The sequence below is a fragment of the Rissa tridactyla genome, chromosome 2, assembly GCF_028500815.1.
Source record: "Rissa tridactyla isolate bRisTri1 chromosome 2, bRisTri1.patW.cur.20221130, whole genome shotgun sequence".
Taxonomy (NCBI): Eukaryota; Metazoa; Chordata; class Aves; order Charadriiformes; family Laridae; genus Rissa; species Rissa tridactyla.
This window is the reverse complement of record NC_071467.1, coordinates 98,149,550-98,168,513: the sequence shown is the minus strand read 5'-3', so window position 1 is coordinate 98,168,513 and position 18,964 is coordinate 98,149,550. Positions and strand designations below refer to the sequence as shown.

The window sequence follows — 18,964 nt, the reverse complement described above, 5'->3', positions numbered from 1 at the left end:
TTTTACCCTAAAATTTTATGGGAGTTCAAAATTAATACCGACAACAATAGAAGTCCACACAGAGCTACCTTTTTAATGCTTTGGCTTTGCACTGCTGCAAATACGCTGAGTCCAGAACTGCTAACAGAGGTAAAAAAACCCTGAACTTTCCAAACAGCAATGATTGATGGTGCTACAAGATGGTCATTTAGACTGTTCATACTCCTTCTAGAATATATTAGTTTAATAATTTGGACATTTCAGGCTCCTTTGTAACCAAGCAGAACGCTACAATTGATTTCTTCACTGTTTGCTACAATATTCACCAATACTAGTGATTTTAAAAGATGCAGTTTATGAATAGTAAATCAACCCTTGGCTTCTCTGAAAGTTCTGCCTTTTTAAAATTCACAACTAAAGCAACCTGTTAAAAAAAAAAAAAGCATTTATCCATTCCTTGCTTTTTTTCATCAGTGGAATCGAGTTTTGAATCAGGATTTTGATGTACACTTTAATTACAAAACCATTCTTCTTTCTGGTTTTAACATTGCTATCTAGTGACATATTCTGACTACTATTTCAAACAAGGATTTATAAGTGGCCATTTTTTCTTTTTTTTTTTTTTTCCCCAACATGAACATAGCACCTCTGGAAAAATCTGCCTACTTAACATTATGTACACAACACTAAGGAAAATATATAAATATTTTGGAAAACAAAAAAGATCACCAAAAAGAAAAAACAAAAATCACCAAACTCAAACTGTGGGGAGTAAACAATGTAGGTTGAGGAGCCACATTTCTGTTTTACAAAGGTGAAGCACCCACAAGTCTTCAAGCAGGGGTGCTTGTTGCTAATTGCAGCCCAATCTAGGACATGACTTTCCAAAGGCATTAACCAACTACATTAAACAACCACAAACGACCCTGCGCAGCCGCTTCACGTCTTGTCACAGCAAGCTGCTGTGGGAAAGGCTGCAAGAGAGTAGAAGTAGTGTTCTGGTTTTTCTGTCACAGAAATGAGGCCTTGTTTTTATCCGGTTTCAGAGCATAATGCAGAGAAACAGCCTGGAAATTTGAATCTCCCCCTCCAGGGCTGTAACAATTATATTTGCTTTTCAACCCAGTTACCTAGTATTTACCCGCAAAGCTGCATGATCAGCAGCAGCAGCAGCACACACCCTCAGAACTGTGAAGCGTTCGTAGACATCTGTAAGTACTACTCCATTCTGAACGTTTACCAGTGATGTCCTGAGTTTCACATTTCATTTAAACTACCTATTAATTGCTGTCCGGTTAAATCAATTGTTTGAGACGATAGTTCTGCAACTGCAGAAATGGCTGGGCTGGACTCTTCCACTTCTTCAGATGAGGCCAGCAATAGCAACCATTCGCTAAGCTCCAGCCTGGAGCACTGAAGTGATCCAACTGCCTTTACTGGACAGGGACAATTACCACCGTAACCGACAGTAAACAGTATCTTTTTATGGTGTGCTGGCAATCAGAGGGTATTTAAAGTCATTTGTCATGAACATTAACAGGTATGACTGAATATAAAGCAGGTTAAGTAAAACAAAGTTATTTTTTAGACCACACCTATGTAAAACAGCATATTTTTCTGGCGGAAAACTTTTTTTTTTTCTTTTTTTAACATCTCAGTTCCCAAGTATAGCTGTTTTCTTGAGCATTTAATATTAGCACTTTGCGTTCTTCAATCTAAATGATTTGGAATTTCTACTCTTACTGTGGAGTGCAAAGATGCCATGAGAACTATGGACCAGAGGAAGAGGCAGAAGCAATCTGCCAACCCTAACCCAGGCGTGCTGCGCAACAGGATGTTTCTTCTCAAAGGTACCTCCTTAGAAATTGATGCTAGTTTCAATATCCACGAGTTACCAATTTCCCCTGTTCTCACACTGACATTGGACCACCTAAATCAGTGGGTATAAGATTTACATCTAATAACAGCAAAACAAACAAACAAAATGAAGATTTGAGCTAATATCCCTAGATTTCAAGTTGGGAAGCATTGCAAGTAAAAACATAACCTTGTTGCCATCACTTAATAAAAATGTAAGAAATATCACTGCAGACCCATTTCTGTGTCACATTCTTCCATTTCGTGATCATGTTTAGAACTACCATTTAGGAAGCCATTGGATGAAGTCTCAGCAACCCCATTGGAGTAGTGATCTGTTTCCATGTCTACATCATTGCTGAAAAGAGAGCAATAAATAGAAGTTTTACTCATATTTAAGTACTTAGGCGTATCTTCTTCACCACTTCAGCACAGTACTTCCTCATCTTGGCTACCGAATAGCTGCCTTTAAACACTACCAAGTTAGACCACAGGTTTTTTCCACAGCCACTGGTGGTACCAGAGCACCAGGGAAATTTTAAGGGTCTCTGAAATAACATTAGCATTCAGTAAAATAACAATTTCAGATGGTGAAAAATAAATCACAACCACCATTATTCAGGAGTAAGTAGTGCAACACTTTCTAAATACATACCAAAAAGTTCCTTGTTCATATATCTGTATATATAGAGAGCTGGAGAAAATATGCTATTCCCACTGTTTTTTTTTCTAACCACAGTTAACTCATGAGAATATCATATTTAGGTAAATAATTCTTTCAAAAAAGCCCTGATCTCTCATTTACTCTCCGTGTAATGACAGGAGAAAAAGACGACAGACCCAAAGCAAATTCTGAGTAAACCAGGGCACTGAAGATCACTCAGAGCCAAATTCAGAGCATACAACTCCTCACCACACTTTGCTCACAGCAGGTCACAGAAGCACTTTTAGAAAACACCAGCATGGCTTTGGGGACTGAGCTTTGCTGACAGTTACATCCTAGCCTGTTCTATTTCATCATGGAGAATGACAACCTAAAACCCCTCTCAAGACCAAAAAGATTCAGTTTAAAAGTTTAATATCTTGCTTCTAAGCAACCAAAAATACTCAGCTTCCTTTAAGGAACACCACAGCCAAGGAATTGTCTTCCTCCTGTGAAAAATCTCAGAAGTTGCCTGGACACTGCCAGGCTTTTCGGCAGAAGCAATTGTTGACGCAAACACAAATCAGGAAGTTAAAAAGTAAGTTGTTACTCTTACTTTTTTTCCCTAATCGTCACTATCAAACCGAAATAGTTTTTGTTATCACCACGACATCCTAGTCAGTAGTTTTGGGAATCCATCCTGGACAATGCAGCCGAGTACTGTTGTATTTCACATCAAATTAGGTTCTGCTGCATCAGTGCAACCCAGAGCTTAGTATTTACTGGTTATTAGTAACCACATTAACCCTGGTTAATACATCTATTTTCATTCTCTGAATTGAATGTATTTGCCCAAGTGACAGTGCTTTGAGTAGGCAAACAATTCTTGTGTGTGCAATGGAAGGCAGTCCGCATTTCATACGCATCTCAACTGTGTTTACTTTGCGACAAACGGAGAGCATCTGGAAAACTTTTCATTACCTACATGCAACATGCTTAAATCAATGTCAGTGGTTAAAATTAAAATCCCAAGTGGCAGAGAGCTAGTTCATCTTCACTATACAACTTCAAAACTGACCAGAAATAGCTATAAGCAAGGTAATTTATTTTTGTCCATTGCATTTCTTTAATGAAACAGGAGAAAACAGAGTCTATTGAGCTTGAGCAGTTAAAACTAAACCAAAGCATGCTAGAGTGATCCCAAGCTGCTGGACCCTTACACTGTTTTAACTGTCCTTGAAAAGAATCACATCAAATTCCACTGAAAACTCTTCTCTGCAATAAAACACACATGCGTAACACAAGCTTTAATGTAAGTTAGAAGCATCTGAAAATTATTTACCTGGAATAGCTGTTAACCTGCTGTGATCTTGATACATTTATGTTGTTGAGCTCTGGTACATTCAAGCTGGTGGTCGTGTGTTTACTATGACAGTAAGATTGATGCGCTTTATTTGATATTACTCCATTACTGCAACTACTTTCAAACCCTGAAAGAAAGTTTTAACAGCTGTAATCACCTACAAACTTATTTGTAAGTACCGATCTATAGAAGCGAAATAAGCACAGCTTAATTGTTCCTGGTCAGTAACCACTAGATTTGCCAAACAAACAAACCCAAATACTAAGCCTCTGTGTTTCAGGTATTTGAACCTTTGAGGCTTCTACAGTGCGGAAGTTAAACATAATTTAACAAGTACCAACACATACATGAGAGAGCTTTTCAGTTGTACTTACATACCAGTAAAACAGAAAACTGCATCAAAGTTGAATCATTTCTTAAAACTGATACAATGTTTCTGAAAGATCTGAAAATCTTTTCTAGGCCACTGCAATCATTATGAATGGAAGCAGACATGCATCTTACTAATTCCTAATCGCGTAATTCTCTTGATAAATATGCAGTAAAATTCAGTGCTGAAAACAATTTACACGTTGCTATGCCTCCCTCCTTCCTCATATAATTATTTTAATTGTTAATATTGTGCTTTGCTAAATAAAATTACACCATGCTGTGAAATTATGATGTCTGGCTAAAATCTCTTCTGACCCCTCTAAAATGTAATCAAGAAACTACTATTTGAAGCTAACGTGTAATTGACAGCTCTATCAAGCCCAAAAGCAGGAGCTCCCTAGTATCTTCTAATATAGAAACAGGTCACAGGAAGGGTTTATTATAAATAAAAAGCTTTCTGCCATTCAGGAAACCCCAAACCTCAATTCTAATAATACATACATCGACTTGCTTATTAAGTGGTGTCTCTATTTTCAAAATTAGAAAGTTAAGAGGTACTTTCTACAATACATCCCAATAACTACCTGAAGAACAAACAGAAAATCGGAGTGGACCTCCACTCACATACGTGCCAGCACAGCCTCGACACAGAGGGAATTAAAACGAAGCTGCTGCCTTTCCAAGGGCAGCAGGTGTTCTGATGGCCACGCTACACTGGCTTCCTTCTGAATCCCACCGAGACAAAAATAATAATAATAACAACGAAATAAAATGCCCCCCAGTCAGCTCCAGTTTGGATTTAAGAATGAAACAGAAGATGACAGCCTCTGTCTGCTACCTTCAGAGTCTTGGGTTCAAAGATGACACACTCACATACCATTCTAGCATGCTCAACTTCTCTGCAGGGGTGCTTGGAAGGCACAGGCATCTCCCCATAGCCACGGGGCAGCTCTGAACATTCATGGCTTCCCACTGAAGCTTTACCACCAACAAGGCACTCTCAGAACTGTTTCAACTGTGCAGACTGAAATTTGGCTGCCAGCAGAAAGTCTGTTACCTAACTCCACAACCCAGCTCCTGGTATTTCCTACACAAAAGCAGCTGTTCCTACTATTCCATAAACACCACAGGAAATGGAACATATACACCACTTACTAAACCACCTTACCCAATCCATAAATCACCATCAAAAGGATAACAGAAATTTGTGTCAGAACCTTCCATCTCCCGGAAGCAAACGTTTCTTAGAAATTAGTGGCAACCTACTTTGCAAACCCTTGGTAAAACCAAGAGCACATGCAAAAAAGTCTTGATTCCATTTATATACTTTCCATTTCCCCAGTGACTGAGAACCATGTATTTTAATCATTAAAACTATCCTTTTATACAAAGCATTCAGCATCAACTCTTAAGTAAAACAAATACTCGGTCTGCGAGTATTTATAACTTCTCCCGATATTTAATTGTTAAAAAAAAAGTCTACACGGTGTGGTACATCCAAATCTCTGTGGTATATCCTCTACATCAACTTACCAGAAAAGTGTGTGCTGCTCCCTTTGCCTGTTGCCAAATTGTGAATATTCATTCCGTGGCTGGGACTCATGCTAGGACTACTGAATGATCGTGGGCTAACAGGGTAACTGTCTTGAGATTTTGGACTGTGGCCTCCCAAACACCGCACTTCACTGTCTGTACCATTCACCATCTCTATAAACTGGCGCACCCTAAACAAAAGGCAAAAAAGTTAAGCTAACAAAACAATTAACACATTTCAATTTACCAACGATAACAATGATTTAATTTTAGTGTTAAATATACAAAAAGTCTGACTCAACAAAATGCTGGATGTCAGTAACCCAATGATCAATAAGCCTTAGAGTATTCAGCCCAAAACGCACAATTACAAAATTTGTGAGGGAGGAGAACAGGAATATTATCCTTCGAGGACAGACTTTGGCAATAAGTCCTCAAAGTTCAGAGAACTAAACTGTATTTTCTTGTTTTAACTGCTTTGTTTTATTGGCAGGGGCAAGGTTATTTCCTGAGAAGGATATGTCCTTACGTTGTCACGTCTGTCATTTCTCTCAAAGTAAATGAGAACATAGTTTGATCCTCTGGAACAGTAAGCATTAAATGGTAACTTTTAACATTAAACATTTGCACTAGAAAACAGTTTGAAAAGCAAGCTCATATACAAACCTTCCCTTTAGAGGCTGTTGCTCTTTGTCAATTTTATTTTAGATAAGGAGGTTTTAACTGTAGACTTTAAGGAAGCTCAGAACTACTGCTTAATGTTTTAGGCTTGGATAGTCTCAATAGAGCAGGCAAAATTTAGAAAGACAGACTGAGAAAAAGATAACATGAGTTGACGTTATCGAGTGAAGCCTTTCACCAAAACGTTTGCATTTTGTGAATTCTGTGATAAGTCTGCAGTGCTATCACGTGAATTCTGTTTGGCACTTGAGCATGACAGACTTCAAACACATTCCAAGTTACTTAACTGAACATAAAAATTCAAGTGCTTTGGTCTTATAGGAGATAAGAGGTTTTTTGCACATTCAAACACTACAACATGATACAAAATTCTGGAGGATTAGCACAGCCGGCAAGTAAAAATGCCAGAACGAAGGCAACTATTGTGTGCTTGGGAAGCCAAGACAACTCTTTGGGATTATGGAATTTCCACGGTAGTAGCCAGAGGTTTCTAGTAAAGTGACAAGGAGTGAAACACATCATTTAAACTGGTCTTTAAAGTCAGTCACCCATTTGGAGGAAGAGATAAACTCTTAAACTTCTTGAATATGATACTGTATCAGTGTACATTTTAAATTTTACTTGCCACTCAATTTGAATAAAAGTGATTTGAAAAATTACAAAATGTAGTTCTAGAGACAAGCCTACAGTGAGATGTGAATTATACTGCAAAACAGGAACTTGATGACAAAACCTAGTTAAACACGTAGCAAATAATATAGCATAAAAAAGTGAACTATACACATTTTCTAAAAAACGCTGCTTAACTTTGTTTAAATTTCTGTGAAAGCTTTAAATGAGTAACTGTCTTGTCTCAGAAGGTACTGTGTCATCTATAAACACACATCTGTATAATTTGAAGACTCACTTTAATGCAAATAAGAGATTAGGATTTCTTTCTAGTAAACTTGGATACAACTGTTGTGTTGTTTCAATGGCTTCTCCCATTCTTCCTGCTAAAACCAATTTCTGAATTCCTGTTCACCAAAAAACAAATAAGAGATTAGGATTTTTTTCTAGTAAACTTGGATACAGCTGTTACGTTGTTTCAATGGGTTCTCCATTCATCCTGCCAAAACCAATTTCTGAATTTCTGTTCACCAAAACCAACATCAGTTAAATGGACAGCTTACGGATTCATACACGTAAACTAATGATTAAAAGACACTGCAATCATCAATCAACAAGGTTTTTTCCTCTTCGAAAAAAAGAGTGTAAAGAAAGATCACGCTTCCTTAAAATGTTCAATAGGAAAATTTAAGAATTGTATTTCACCTACATATATGTAAATGAATACTCAATATTTTTATTTATTGCCAGCATACAACTACTTTGTACTGAGATTGCTCATTTAGAGCTAGATTAAGATTGCAGACACTCTTCTGCAATTTATTTCTCATTTTCTTTCCTTTATAAATAAGCACATACCAAACTATTGTCACCCAAGAACATCCAAATTGCATCCCACCTCCCACAGGTTCAATTTTGACTAAGAAAACCAAAATGTATTCTCTCTCACCTACAACACACACTTCCCAGTCGGGCTACAGTTGACTACGCCTTTCCATGACAGTTCCTGCTTTATTGATGCTCCTGTTGCTGTAACCCAGCACAAGGCACAAAAAGCCTCCCAGCTCTATCCGCCAACAGGGAAACTGATCCAAATGAAAACCAGCCCAACAAATGGGTTATTTTTCAACCAGAGCAGTTTCCCCGTATGGTACGTCATGCAGTCACACAAATGCTTGTGTGCGTACAGCAGGGATTTAAATGAGCGGGGAAGGCACTATTTAATCAGGCTGCCAAACAGCGCTGCCACAGCAAGTCAGAACTAAACTGCTGTTAGTTCTCCTTATCCTCTTCCCCCTCACATTTGTAAGCAGGAAAACTCAAACTTGATTTAACTTACAAGGCATTCTCTAAACTCTACCCCTTTTCACAGTTGAGATAAAACTCTAAATGTTTGTCAAGACCGAGTTTTATATTCCTGTTTGTGACTGACCATTATCTCTCACAAACACTCGTTTAGAGTCATTATTCACATTTGTTTAAGACAGATCCCAGTTTTCCATTCAAGAGAAAGGTAATCCGCTACATCAAACAAGTTCCAAAGCATTAGTGCAGAAGTTCATCTTAACCAGCCGTTCATATGTATATAACTTTACATGACAGTAAAGAACTATACTACGGAGTAGTGCTGAAAGGAAATTCTACAATGATGCTTAAGAGAAAGTTTTACGTAATATTCGTTTAAGGGAGGAAAACAAAGGATGTAACATGCTTTCCAGGCTTACTTTGTCTATTTTTAATGGAAGCTAATTCTTCTAGCACAGTCTGGTCTGTGGATCTGGCGAATGCCTCTGCTGTTGCACAGTATCCATGGTGAACTAAGTAAGATGATACCATTCTAAAAATAAACAAAAACAAAACCCAGACACACTCATTAAACACAGGTAAGAAATCAAGAACTTCTTGAATGTAAAATCCCTTTTCTGAAAAAAAGTGACTAAATTAAAGAAATTGTATAGAAATTTCTGAATTTCAAATGAAGTCAGACAAAAGCAATTCAGTTAAAGAGCCAGTATCTTCAAAACACTGTACAGAAGAACAATAACAAAAATAATCAATGTATAATTTTATTATGATGAATTTTAATAAAAATGATTCATCACCTAAAGGTAAGCTCAATTAAAGTATTACCTGCTAATTAAGCTTCTGGTTTTGCTCAATACATACACTGAAGTGAAACGTCTGTACAGTAAGTTTTTGTTTTCACTGAAGAAATACAAAATGCAAAGCCACAACCACCTTTTTTCCCAGCGAGGCACTACTGAGCCACAACTTAACCTGGCATGCTGAAGGCTGAGAACGTGAAGGGAAATTTCCAGAGCCCAAAGCATTAAAATTGCCCATTACAACCACAGCATTTTTCTAAACTCCCCAACTCACGTTAGAGAGGTCACAGCAGAATAGAGGACTTACACACATCATTATAAACTCTCAATTAAGTAATGATGCAGATGTGTCTTCCCCCAAACATCTATTCATTCTCAATTTTATATGTATTTATTAAGCCCGTTACGTCAACAAAACTATTAATACTAGTTTTTAATACTATCTGTAATTTTTTGCACAAGACAGTAGTTACTTTGTTTTAAAGACCTCCGAAATCATGCAATTATAAACTTATTTCTAAAATGAACAATATTCAAAGTCTTACTTCTGAATCATTGTTTGCCACTCTCCTTCCCGATCTCCTATCGGAAATCTGTCAATCTGTGCTTGAATTTTGGTTCTCCATTCTCTCATATAGTCTTCAATATCAAATACAAATGGGTGTTGTCCAAAATTAGCATCCACAACCTCTCCTGGTGTTTGAAGCCCTACTGTAGGGTACAAGTTTGGCTGCAAGAAATTCTTTAATTAGTTTTTTCCTTTTATTCTAAATTCCCCACTTTTTTTTTTTCATCTCTGTAATAATATCCCCAATGTTACTAGTAGTGTGAAGAAGCAAATACCTCTGGATCATCTGTCCAGCAGTTAAAGCAGCTTCTACTAATCCAACAATATAATGACTGATTAATTTTTATTCCCAGTGTTCACAATTTTTTCATTTTGAAATAAGAAAGCCTTACTGATCATTCTCTTTCTAGTCAGAAAATGCACTTTTTAAACTGTGCTAAAGTATACAACTTCTGGTTTCAATTTTACAAAAGATTAAACACCAATTTTTAAATGATTTTTAAAGACCAGGATTAAAGTTTCTTTTAAAAAGAGAACAAAAATTAAACTTACAAAGTGGGCCATTTTCCTTTTGGGGTGAAATACTTAAAACATCGCAGAATTTTAGTGGTAAGAACTGACAGGATAGAGAACTCATTAGCCTCAAAGTCCAAGTGTAGCGCCTAAAAAGAACTGTAACAGTGCATTGAAGTTCTCGTGAATTCCTGGACTTGTATCTAGAAAAAGACTTTAAAGCATTTATTGTTGTCTCAGTTTTATTTTCTGCTTAGAGATTAGGTCTCCATGCAAATTTGAAATATGCCAATATGAGAAAAATAAAATCTGCCTATTGGGATTAGAGTAACTTTCTTAAATTCAACTAGCATCTCAGAAATGGCAATGCATCTATTGAGGTTTTGGGTGGGTGGGGTTTTCTTGTTGTTTGGTTTTGGTTTTTTTTAAGTTATGAATATACCTACATCATATTTACACTGCAATCAATGGTGGTATGGTATAATGGTACGCTCATCTACAGAACTATATGTCTAAATAAATTAAAGCTATCAAAAAGAAGGTATCAACATGCAGGTCAGTAGGAACACTGAAACGCAGTGAAATTAAAGAAAAAAACACTCTGTCTGTTAAAACCATGCCCAAACCAATCTTCTCCCCCTGCCCCCCTCCCCCTTTTTTTTTCCCCTCCAAATAAACTTTGCTCATAGCGTTACCTAGTGTAGACTAATCAACCAAGCATAAGTCTCAAATCTTTTAAGGAGCTGAAAACAATCCATTCTAATGAGGAGGGGTCCAGCTTCAAACTTCAGATTACAGTGTCAGTTCTCCTGTGCTGCTACCACGTGCTAGCAAGGAGCCCTCCTGGCATCCCACGGATCCAGGACAGTGGCAGTGGCTTCCTACATGAAGTAGCCAATCCTGTGGGGGGGGCTGGGAGGCACCCTGGGTTATTGACTTCTTTTTTCCTTAATATCTGCCCTTGCCTCCTAAGGCCACAGCAAACAGAGTAGCTGGCCAGATGGAAGCGTGTCACACACTGCACCCTAACCAGATTAAATCAGAAATGAAGTGGATGAGGAAAAAAAACAAAGTCAGTCCAGTATCACGCCTTTACCAGTAGCATAGGGAACACATTTATAGCCATTTTAAGGAAAGTACAATTTAATTGACTGAAAAGCTAAAAGACTTCAGATATCTGCAGCTTTCTTAAAAAAAAATAATAATACTTTGATACATTTGATCTTATGGAATGAACAGCATAGAGAAAGATTTTGAAAATTAGGCACCAAGCATGAGTTACAGTGACCTTAGGTCTTAAGTAGTCAACCTTTCTGAATATGATACACAACTGCATACACTCATGTGTACACACATGCACAAAGCTGGTGTTTAATGTAGCTTTGACTTTGTAAGGCATTCATGTGTCAAAAAAATTATTTAATAAATACTGGTATGTATTATTTTCTGCTGAACTTCCATTAGAAATGCCTGAATGCTAAAAACCTGAAAAGGAAAACCCCTGTGAGGATCCGTTTAAAAACTTTTTGCTTCAATTAACAAATCATCACTGAAATGAGGAGGAGAAATATCTGATAGTAAATTGGTTAAGAAGATTATCATTGTATTTCCAAGAAGCATAAGGTAAATGCAAGTTACATGTGAAACCTCTGTTTATAATACACATGAAAGCTGTTTGAAAATGCACTTATCTTACCGGTAAATCTGTGAAAGCAATGCCTGTAATGAAAAGAAAATTAAGATTAATTCCCACATGTCTGGATTCTAGCCTCATTTTCTTACGTGTATCATTATTAGTTCAGAAAACTCACCCAAACTATCTCAAAAATAAGTAAAGTATGGTGACATCCATGATGCTTAGGCACAACTGATGTGCTTGAATAATAAAGGGCAGTATTTGGCAAAATGTAATTTTCATTCAAAAGCGCTCAATTTGCCCTCAACTTTTCAAAACAGGGCTTAAGATTTAGCAAACATCATACAGATACGCAGATTAAAAAAGTATGAAAATTCTGGCTATAGATGAAAACTAACAGGAAAAATGAGAATCTCTGAAGATATTTTTTCACTTGCTTGTCTTAATGCTCACACACAAAGATTTAACAGTTTCTTTGCTATTTCTTTTTCTTCATTAGTTGGCATTATCTTTACATAATACTCCAAACTAGTCTGGTAAATGTTTCACTCTAATCCACGCCAGGGTGGTTTGTTTCGGTTTTCAAACAGAAGAACTTAGTATCTTGTTATATAATTACAAGCATCCATCTACCCATAAGACCAAGGCAGTGATTTTGCTGTCTCAGGATTAGAGAAAAATCTGACCACTATTCAGGAACTTCAAGCAATATTGTGGGAGGGAGGGGAAGCAGCTTTCAGTTAAAAAAATAAATATCAGGAAATCTCCTTCCGACAGCCAAATGGTAGCAGTATTTCACAATTTCCTTTATTGTTGCAAGTATTTCTTCAATTTTATTTTTTTACGAGTGCATAATGATTTGAATCTACCTATCCCTTCAAACTCTTATTTTGTATCACTGACTTTTCAAATTTAAGAATAAAACAAAGCTTTTAACCTTTTCTCCTAAATTCCACCCCTGCTTTCCATCTCCATTCTTCACCAAGACTTCAAGTCTCAAGAGCATCTGGATTCCTTACTCACATCTTTGATACCAAAGAATGACATTTAAGAGTTAATCTGTTTCCTCCCATCACATCTCAAAGCTATCATTTTATCTATTACCTGTTCACACCTTTTCTAAGCTATTACTACTTTCTCTGTTTGGCACATTTTGACTTCCAACTCACTCTTTTCCAAAATAACCATGGCAGTAGGCAAGACAGATAAATGATGACTGAGTGACATGTAGGCATTAGGGTTTGGGCTGGGGGGGGGGGCAGGCTGGTTTTGTGGTTTTTTTTTCAACCCAGGATTTCACACTTACATAAATAATTGCTTAGCCCTTTTGGCAGCATCAAATCCTAGGCTGAGCCAGAGATTTCCAACACTCTAGAGTACATCTGTGGCCCAGGGAAGAAACATAAACGTCCTCCAAGTCACAATTGTACAGAAATTCTGGACAATCAGTAGCAGCAGAAAGTCAGCAAGACAGCCAAAATTTCTAATTTCTTTTTCCCCTAAACACAGAATCAACATTACTGTGTTAGAAATTCAAGCTAGCAAAGCCCGCGACAGCAGAACAGCTGTCAGGTTTCCTTCTGAAATCCATGAAGTGTTTGTCAGAGTCTGGCTGTGACAGATGACATTTTGCTAGCCTCTCCTCACCTATGCCATTCTGCTCTCCTTTTCAAACAGATTTTAATCACTTGGCGTGTTGTTTCATAGTTGGCCTAGTCCAGTCTGCTTTAAGACCTCCACTGAAAGAGAAGGTTCTGCTCCTCCCTTATTAGCTCCTCCATGCATGTAACCAATAAGGGCAGTCAGAAAACCAGTGTCTCTGGTTGATCAACAATCTGATCGAACTCACCTGCAGGCACACTGTTACCAGTTCCAAAAAGGGAATAAGGCAAGACTACCCTTCTCAGCTTTAACCCAGTTAAAGATTAGGGTAAACACAACATGAGGCTGTTATCTTCCATTTTGACACATACCCTGAAACAGTGCCAAAAGAAACAACCATACAGTGCATGGTTCAAGTGTCCCACTGCTGTAGGTGTCAAGGTTTTAAGTCCAAGTATATAGACTCATGCAATTTAGAAGAAACATTAAATCACGATAAAATAGAATTACAGAAGTGATTACTTGGAATTGACTTCTAGAGCCACCCAAGCCCTGCTCTGAGTAAGGGCTGAGCAACTCCAAAGCTAGATCTGTTTGCTCGGGGCCTGAGCAAACAAACAAGCAGTCTTGTTCTGAGAGACAAGGAAAAGAATTTAAACCACGTTCTTCCCCTTACTACTTTCCAAACCTTCCTCGTGTTTGGCAATGTGAGAAAACAGAACAGAGACTTCAAGAGTCCCTATCTCAATAGTCTCCTATTTCATCTCAAGCTAGCCTCTCTTTTCCTTATCACATTTCCACCCATAACAAAAAACTTATTTCTTCTTTCTGAGCTTTATCCCTTGAAACTTCCTACTCCTCTCAGCACAATTCCAAGACATCTTTCCAAGCCCTTGCTCTCTCCTTAATGCAAGAAGTAGATTTTTTTCCGTTCTTTCTTTACACTCTGTATCTTTGCTCATTAAATTGCATTAAGTAACCAAAAAATTATATATATTGCATCAAAAAATTTAATTCTAACCCCTCCTGCCACCTTCAAACTCGAGTTGTCTTGCAGTGTTGCATAATGCTAAAATTTACTACAAGCATTTAACAGACTTAATTTTAGCACAGCTTGTATAATTCATAGCTTTAGCCCAACTATGCATGACTCCAGGCTGGGAACCCAAAAGACACTGTTCTCCAAAATATGTTCAAAATATTGCCCGTCTGATGTAAGGTTTTAATGAAGGCTAGATATGCCCAAACACAGTAGCAATGAGTTTTATCTATATCTGTTCTCCGGTTCTCTTGTATCTATTACTTTATGTTATATACATCAAGTATTATTTGTGGATGTAGTAGTGGAATTCATAAATGCCGGTCCTATGGAATGAGATGCTATGACAAATCCTTCCAAATTCACAAGGAATGTTAGTTAGGATGAATGTTAGGAATGGAAGCTGCACGAAAGAAATTATTTTTCCTTTCTTTCCTTATTCTTTAATTAATTCATGAATTATGAGACTATCGAAAGAACTATTTGAACACTTTGCTCCTGACATGAAGAGAGGTTCAGATTTACAACAGACTTACAGACTTAATGTTACCATTAAAGATAACAATTCTCCATACCCAAGCTGTGTCCATTCTTTGTGTAGAAGCAGGTATTATTGATAAGGTTGACACAACAACCAATGACATCACCCGTAGTAAACGTTGGGCCGTAGGGTTGTCCAGTTCCAGAGGAACAGAATGAATGTCCATCATCTCCATGGTAACCATATGAATGTTTATCCCAACCTAGAGAACAAAAGCATTTGCAATTTACTCATTTCCTTTATTATGAAATAATGGAAAGACTACGCAAAGTTAGTATATTCTAACCACATTAATACAGTTAATTACTATGCTTAGCTTCTGATTTCTGAGATTTCTTATCTAACTAAAAAACCTGTTTCATTTAAAAAAAAGTGACAACTTCTTTTCTCAAAATGGCTGAACAGGTAATTCCATTTGTAGTACATAACAGATAACGCAGCTCAGATAACACATTTTTCTCTTTAAGTGAACGCACAAAATTATCAACACCAAAAATATGATCAGCTACAATGTTGAGATTTGAAAAGCTATATGCAGATCTGACATGTCCCAATAAAGCAGTAAAGATTCTCCTGCTCTCCCTTTCATCTTGCAAAACTATTGCTACCATATGTCATAATCAAATTCTCCCTGGCTAAGACCCAAACACGCATCTCTGGGGAAACACATTTCTACTCCTGATTATTCTTAATGACGCTTCAGCACCAAGCAGTCTCTGCGTAATAGCAGAATCTCCAGACTATAGTGCCACTAGCTTTGCTGCCCCTAAAAATTAAAAAAGAAGGAGGAAAAAAAATTATCAATACAGGTGAAAGTCACAGCCAGCAGGCAAATCATTATGTATGCAAATATGGTGCTAATTTTGCAGATGAAGAAGCTGCAGAACCAGTTAAGAAGCTTCATATAGTTACACTACTCAAGGAAATTCACAGCAAGCAATTTTAGTCTGAGCTCATTTAAAAATACCTGTCTACGCTCCCTGCAATTCAATACTAAACAAAAACACATAGAAAAGGAATAAAATTTCAGGCACCACAAAATCTTTTTTTAAATGCCTATTCAAAATAATATAGAGCATGATCTTTAACACAAATCATCAAATTTCATACATATATACGTGCTCATTCTGACTATAAGAATTTATACTGACAACTCAGATTATTTTTAAAGATTAAAAAGGATTGTGGGTTTATTCTTCTTCTGTCAAGTTGCTGCTTAAAAGGTTAATTTGAAACTATTTTCCATACTTAGGTCCTTAATCTGTATGATCAGTAGCTTCAGCTGGCACCACATTAGGCATCTCTGAGTAAATTAAATACCCCAAATTACCGCAGTTACATTGATTACTAGTATCTTTGATAACTATTTGCAATGCATCCTAAATCATACTCTAAACAAACTTAATGCCACCCATTCATCCCCCTTAGCTGGGCTCACAGTGTAAATGGGACTTGCCGTCATCATAAGGCCCTCTATCAGGACATTTGTGTGAGAAAGTACCAATGCAAAAGAAACAAAATACGGATACTCTAAGGTCAATTCAACATGATTTTATACTTGGATATTAGTAACAATTTCAAAAAAATAAGTGGTTTCTTGGTGGTTGGGTTTGTTGGGTTTCTTTTACATTTAAAGATCTATTAAAAAACCCCAACACATACACACACACACAAAACTTCTTTAAATACTACACAGAGATACTAGAGACAACTGTTAACAAGACCAGCATCCCTGGATGAAGCAGGTCAATGTAACAGTGAAAACTTAAAACTATGCTACACATCCTTACTATTGAGGCTGGATAGGTAATGGTACAGAAACCGACAGTAGGAAAGCTCATTCCATGTTTGACAGAAAGTTTTTATCATAGTAGCTCATCTTTATTGCTAGAAATTAGGTTTACAGAGAAAGAAAATCTATAGCTGCTTTTCTATCAGGAAACACGATGAAATTTTTAAAATGTATCTGTTTGCTAAAAAGCACCTCCATAATGTTATAAATAACACTAAGAGTTGATGGGAGTAACACAAGAGCAAATGTACCGGAAAACGAATAAGAAAAAGCTAAACTTTTTACCTGCAAGCTTTACATAATGTACATAACAGATAAAACAGAGAGAGGTATCATGCTACACTCTCTGTTGCTTACCAGAAACTTCCCATCAGTGTCAAGCATATTTTAAAAACACTATTAACCAATATAAGTAACTTACCAAATGTAATAATTGCTGAAACATACCTGGTAGTCTGTTCATGTTCACACCCTGTGCTGAAAGCCCAATTCCCATGTAACTGTAAAAATGAAAAAACAAAAGAAATTTATCTGTCTCTTACAAAAATATATATCTATGTGGGATATTGCCAAGAAACACTATGCTGATTAATCATATACCAGTTAAGCTGCTGAGAGGTCATTTAATACTGGCACAACAGCAAGGAAACTGAAAAGTAATTCCCGATACATACTGTATACAGACAGACTCTGTCCCTCCAAGAGGTGAGGACAACTATTCTCTTTTAGGCATCCTGGGTTATTGATGGAGAATACTGCTATTAGCCATAAAGCTTAAAGCGTGAATGAAGAAAGCCAAAGGTCATGTCTTATTTTGAAAGCAGGGGTAAAGCTATACACATACCAATCTCATCACCTTCCATGTAAATAATCACATTTAGCAGATAAACTGGAATGAGTAATTTTACAAAATGCATGCAAAACTGTGCATTATTTCAGCAGCAAAATGCATCCTTGCATTTATGAAAAGATCAGATGAAAACACTGAAGGCCTGTATCACGGAGCAGAATGCTATCTTGAGAAATTTACCAGCAATGTTACTTAGCTGTTGGCAAACTACAGAGGGAAAACATTTTTCATTTGCTGACCAGCAATCCTGAGTTAGACAAGTTATGGGTAGGTCAATAAAGTCCCAGTCAGCTTTACAAAGGTAGTTTTAATAAAGTCAGCGTCCAGTGCAATTGTTAGCAATTTAATAACAAATACTGCAAAGTTGAAATTAATAATTCCCTCCCCCAGAAATCACCCTATTTGAAGTTTGTAAAATCAGTTTTTCTTCTGTTTCTTAAGCAAAAGTCATTTTGTGACCAAGATGACAGGAAACCAAAGAGAAAAAACAGCACAATGAAAAGCTAAGCTTTCACCCTGCCCCCAAAACACCAAAGCCCACCAACTAAAAGCAAGCATCCAAGAATTGCCTAAACCTAACATTTCCTAGTTTAACAAAACATGCAAATCATTTTGACACTAGTTCAAATTAGTTAATATCAATTTATCATGAAATAATTAATAATATGTATGAAAAAAAAATCACCCATGCCAATTTGAAAACAGTTTAAGAGAACAAACGTGACCTTTGTATTCCCATCTCATAAAATGCTAATTTAAAGCAACTATTCTTCTAGGAACTACAGGTCAATCTGCTATTTTAAATACATTTAATATAGAATGAAACTGAGCAGGAAATCTCAGAAGTCATATGCTTAACTGTGTACTGGGCTTTGTTTTTTCTAGTGATCACTTCCAACAGTTACCGTAACTGCTTCTGTGTTCAATATTACAAAGCCCTTCTCTGATCATTTCTAACATATGATACCCATCTTTGTCTACCTCCAACATCCCACCACCGTGAAATGGAACCTCAGAAACATATAAAGCAGATACTACATTTAGAGATACCGAAGAGCTGAAGCAAAGGGCAACAAACAAAAGGATTAGTCTTTGCTGCATTGCTAATTACATTACTGAGGCACCACTGCAGCAGCAGAGTCAACAAAACAATTGGAAATGAAAGCAACAAGTGGAAAACTCTTGATTTTGTCTTAAACAGTAAAGGCAGAATTGTTATTAGCATAGTCTGGAGTTTGATGCATGAAGGATTCTCACGTAAAGACTGAAAATCCGTTATTG

General features: G+C 36.9%; 1 protein-coding gene across 3 annotated transcripts in view; it reads right to left on the bottom strand.

Moving 5' to 3' along the window:
- The window catches only part of RANBP9 (RAN binding protein 9), a 41,217-nt gene that overhangs the window by 2,568 nt on the left and 19,685 nt on the right, over positions 1–18,964 (bottom strand). The window contains exons 3-11 of one of the 3 annotated variants that reach the window (XM_054189550.1): positions 17,281–17,333; positions 15,076–15,243; positions 11,920–11,942; positions 9,688–9,872; positions 8,762–8,874; positions 7,336–7,444; positions 5,748–5,938; positions 3,822–3,969; positions 2,027–2,194 (exon numbers count right to left, since the gene is read on the bottom strand). In XM_054189550.1, coding sequence (XP_054045525.1) covers positions 2,062–2,194; positions 3,822–3,969; positions 5,748–5,938; positions 7,336–7,444; positions 8,762–8,874; positions 9,688–9,872; positions 11,920–11,942; positions 15,076–15,243; positions 17,281–17,333 — 1,123 coding nt within the window. In that variant the 3' untranslated portion in view covers positions 2,027–2,061. The remainder of the gene's footprint in view (positions 1–2,026; positions 2,195–3,821; positions 3,970–5,747; positions 5,939–7,335; positions 7,445–8,761; positions 8,875–9,687; positions 9,873–11,919; positions 11,943–15,075; positions 15,244–17,280; positions 17,334–18,964) is intronic. The other 2 variants (XM_054189549.1, XM_054189548.1) reach the window with 2 other exon arrangements.